The sequence below is a fragment of the Haemaphysalis longicornis genome, unplaced genomic scaffold (assembly GCF_048455015.1).
Source record: "Haemaphysalis longicornis isolate Haplotype H1 unplaced genomic scaffold, Haemaphysalis longicornis Haplotype H1 scaffold_1, whole genome shotgun sequence".
NCBI lineage: Eukaryota > Metazoa > Arthropoda > Arachnida > Ixodida > Ixodidae > Haemaphysalis > Haemaphysalis longicornis.
The window spans coordinates 467,356,153-467,359,357 of NW_027526203.1; the positions used below are offsets into that span (position 1 = coordinate 467,356,153).

A 3,205-nucleotide genomic window follows, 5' to 3' on the forward strand; every position below is an offset into this window, starting at 1 on the left:
TACGAGCAGTGGGAGGCCGCCGTCGAGGACCACGGGTTCCTGGACGTCGTCCGACGGAGGACCCACCCGGAACCTTCCTCTCGGGTGGTTGTGGTTATGCTCCGCAAAGATGACGAATAAAGTTCTCTCTCTCTCTCTCTCTCTCTCTCTCTCTCTCTCTCTCTCTCTCTCTCTCTCTCTCTCTCTCTCTCTCTCTCTCTCTCTCTCTCTCTCTCTCTCTCTCTCTCTCTCACAATCACCCCATTTTTTTCCTGCTGGTGCGACAGTGGACGCAGCAACGAGCCATCACTACCCTAAAGCACTTTTATAATCTATGCTGACGCACGCCTCACGAGCCGCAGACAACAGTGCAACGTGAACCGCATGATTTCGCCTCTTCTAAACCCAGCGCCAGCTGGCAGTCTGCACCAGCCTCCCCTCTGCTCTTTAAGCCTGCCTTTCGAAAACACACAAGTTCTAACCACCATGTTGAAACCGCTTTGCGAAAGACATGAGCGAGTGATACTCCTGCTGTATTTCACGCTGGTAATGTGTATTCTTACGACCAGCCCCCATTTAGAGCAACGTTTTTTTCGCGCACCCTACGGCTGGACATTTATGCGAGTGGGGCCATCGGTAATTGCTTTCGGTACGCCTGTTAAACCCCAAAACGCGCAAATAACGTACCGCTAGTTTAAAGCGGGGGAAGAAAAACGAAAGGTCCAAATGCAGGATTTTTCGAGACTTCCACAAGGCGGTAAAAGTATGGCGAACGCAGGAGGAGGGAAAAAGATATACGAATGACTACTGAAGGAGGCGGGGTGAACGTGGATGGGAGCGCGTCGTTGAAGTGATAGCGGAAGAGGTTTTTCGCACTGGGACGTCTGAACTGTTTCTTCCGGCAATGAAGAAAAAAGGCCGAGCGGGGCAGCGGGAAAATGCGGGCAGAGAGAAAAAAACAGAGACGAAACGAGGCGGCGGGAGAGAGATAGCGCTATTACAAAAAGTTTCGCGTGCGCCCCAGTTTTGCTCATTTATGGGCGGCCAACGCGAGGAGCCCGGAGCAGATGCGTTCGTCCGGGCTAAATAGTGCAGCCAAACGAGATGCCTGATGTGCGCGCACATCCCTGGCGGGAGCGAGTGGAGCCTGGGAGAATTCATGGACGAAAACGCCTGGATAACGTATGAGAGTCATCAAAAGAAGGAAGAGAAATCAAATGAAGCTGGGAGAGGGGAATACGTTGGCAGAAGAGAGAGTGCGGAAATGATGAGGAGGTCTGCCTAGGGTTCACGAGAAGGTTGACACTTTTCTATTTGGGATTCCTTTCGATCACGCGGAGTTAGCTTTCTCTAACCTTTCACGAAGCTCGGATGTGTAAAAGAAGTCCGAGCTCTCTGTGCGTTCATACTTCTTTTACAATAGTAATTTGCCTCTTTGACTTCCAATATTTTAGTTAATTACTTCGAATTTTGCCTCGAAATAAATTCGTACGTAAAACCTGAATTTTCAAATACCTACGAGAAGGCACTCAAAAGAGCAGTTTCATAGTTCCGCGAATGTGTTGCTAGAAGGGGGGTGAATGCAGTTTAGCAAAAAGAGTAGGCTCCTTGATAAGAATGGGTCACGCTGTGCTTCATTTGCCTAGGTTGAACGCGGTTAAACCAAGTTTGCCTAGCGATAGCTCGGTTTTCGTGACGAGAGCGCGCAGTGAATGCGCACACAACTGCACCGCAAGACAAAACAACACAGACGCTGCTTGTCACAGTCGGCGCTGTAGGCGCGAACGCGCAGTGAGCTTGAATGAGCCCGAGCTTCCTTGTATCATTTTCTATTGACATGCGCCCTTACCCTTCCCTCTATCCTCCCTCCAAACCCCTCACCTTGGAACGAACGAGTGATTAGACGCTTCCACTGAGCGAAACGTACGAGAAGGTGGCAATTGACCTTGGCTGGAGTGTGAAGGTCAGATTGACGCTACCAGGCACTGACAGAGCCAGGTGTCTTCTGGGTTTGGACCTGGTCTAAAAGAGCTTTCGCTCTAACTAGAACAAAAAAAATACTAAGATATGCACACTTAAATCACCAAATCACTTTACACTGTGCGAGAATAGATTATTGTAAACTGTCACTCAAAAGTGCATTTGCAAACCTCCCTACAATCGATGGCTTTATTTTGTTGCGTTTTTTTGCAGAGACATCGCTTGCCGTTGCCCTCGGTCCATCGGTTCGCAAACTATTGCGCCAGGAGACGGACGCATGACATGCGGGCGACCGGGAGGTCCGCCTACTTCGAAGGGGGAAGATTGGGGCCGTGCTTGATCTCTACGTGAGAACTTTAAAGTTTGAGCATGCGGGTGGATAAAAGCTTGTTCTCAGGCACAATGAACATAGCCCATTTTCCTGTAGGAAAGGCAATGTTACACTGAAGCAATCATTTTGGTTTTTCTTGCAAGTACCACATCAGAGACAAGACTCCTCTTATGATAGTGCCCATATACTTCCCTTGTTTCGGGTATGAGCAAAAGGAACGCTAAGAGAAGTTCATTGTTGAAAACGAATCATTATCGCTGTTCAAAAATAAATTGAGCCGGAAGGCTCACCACTTGGCTACTGAAATCGCTGTTGTCTGTTACTGCCGCTCCATATCGATCAGCACTCTTGCTAGTTGCCGTCAATTAAAAGACGCCGTTGCCGAATTCCCATGTCGGCAAATTCTGGCATCCACATAGCCAGGCAGCGCGTAGTGAAAATTTCCAAAGACAGCCGGCCCGACAACGGTGGTTGCAGCGGGAGGAACCACTTGTCACGAACCAGGACTACGCTCAGTCCTTCGCGTTCATGGGATACGAGTACGCTTGCCGATGCGCAGCTGACACTGCTGTTGTTATTTCTCACAATTGCTTTCTTTAACTTTAAACAGAAATAATAGCGTTGCCTACTCCTCCTATGATGGCATGGGCTGAAACACCGAATCGCTAGTGCTAGTGGCGTTGTCTAAAAGTCACTTTCGCCGTTTGACAAACAGGCTGCTATATTTCTTTCTGCAGCTCTTCCTCGCGCGGGACGTGGAACTCAATTCGGATACGGTTACAAATTGCCGACAATGAACAAGTTGCTCCCCATTGGAACTAGCTTCGGAAAGCTGGGATATCAGAAAGGAACAACAGCCTCGGTACCACGCAAGACCACATTCAGGTCATTAGTATATAATAAAATAAGCTATAA

The 3,205-nt window shown here is 48.8% G+C and overlaps 1 protein-coding gene across 1 annotated transcript in view; it reads left to right on the forward strand.

Moving 5' to 3' along the window:
- LOC144173620 (uncharacterized) overlaps positions 1-2,585 on the forward strand; it is a 17,007-nt gene extending 14,422 nt beyond the window's left edge. Inside the window, exon 2 of the mRNA XM_077701967.1 lies at positions 2,173-2,585. Within this exon, the coding sequence (XP_077558093.1) occupies positions 2,173-2,310 (138 nt within the window). The 3' untranslated portion in view covers positions 2,311-2,585. The remainder of the gene's footprint in view (positions 1-2,172) is intronic.
- The last annotated feature ends 620 nt before the right edge of the window (positions 2,586-3,205 follow it).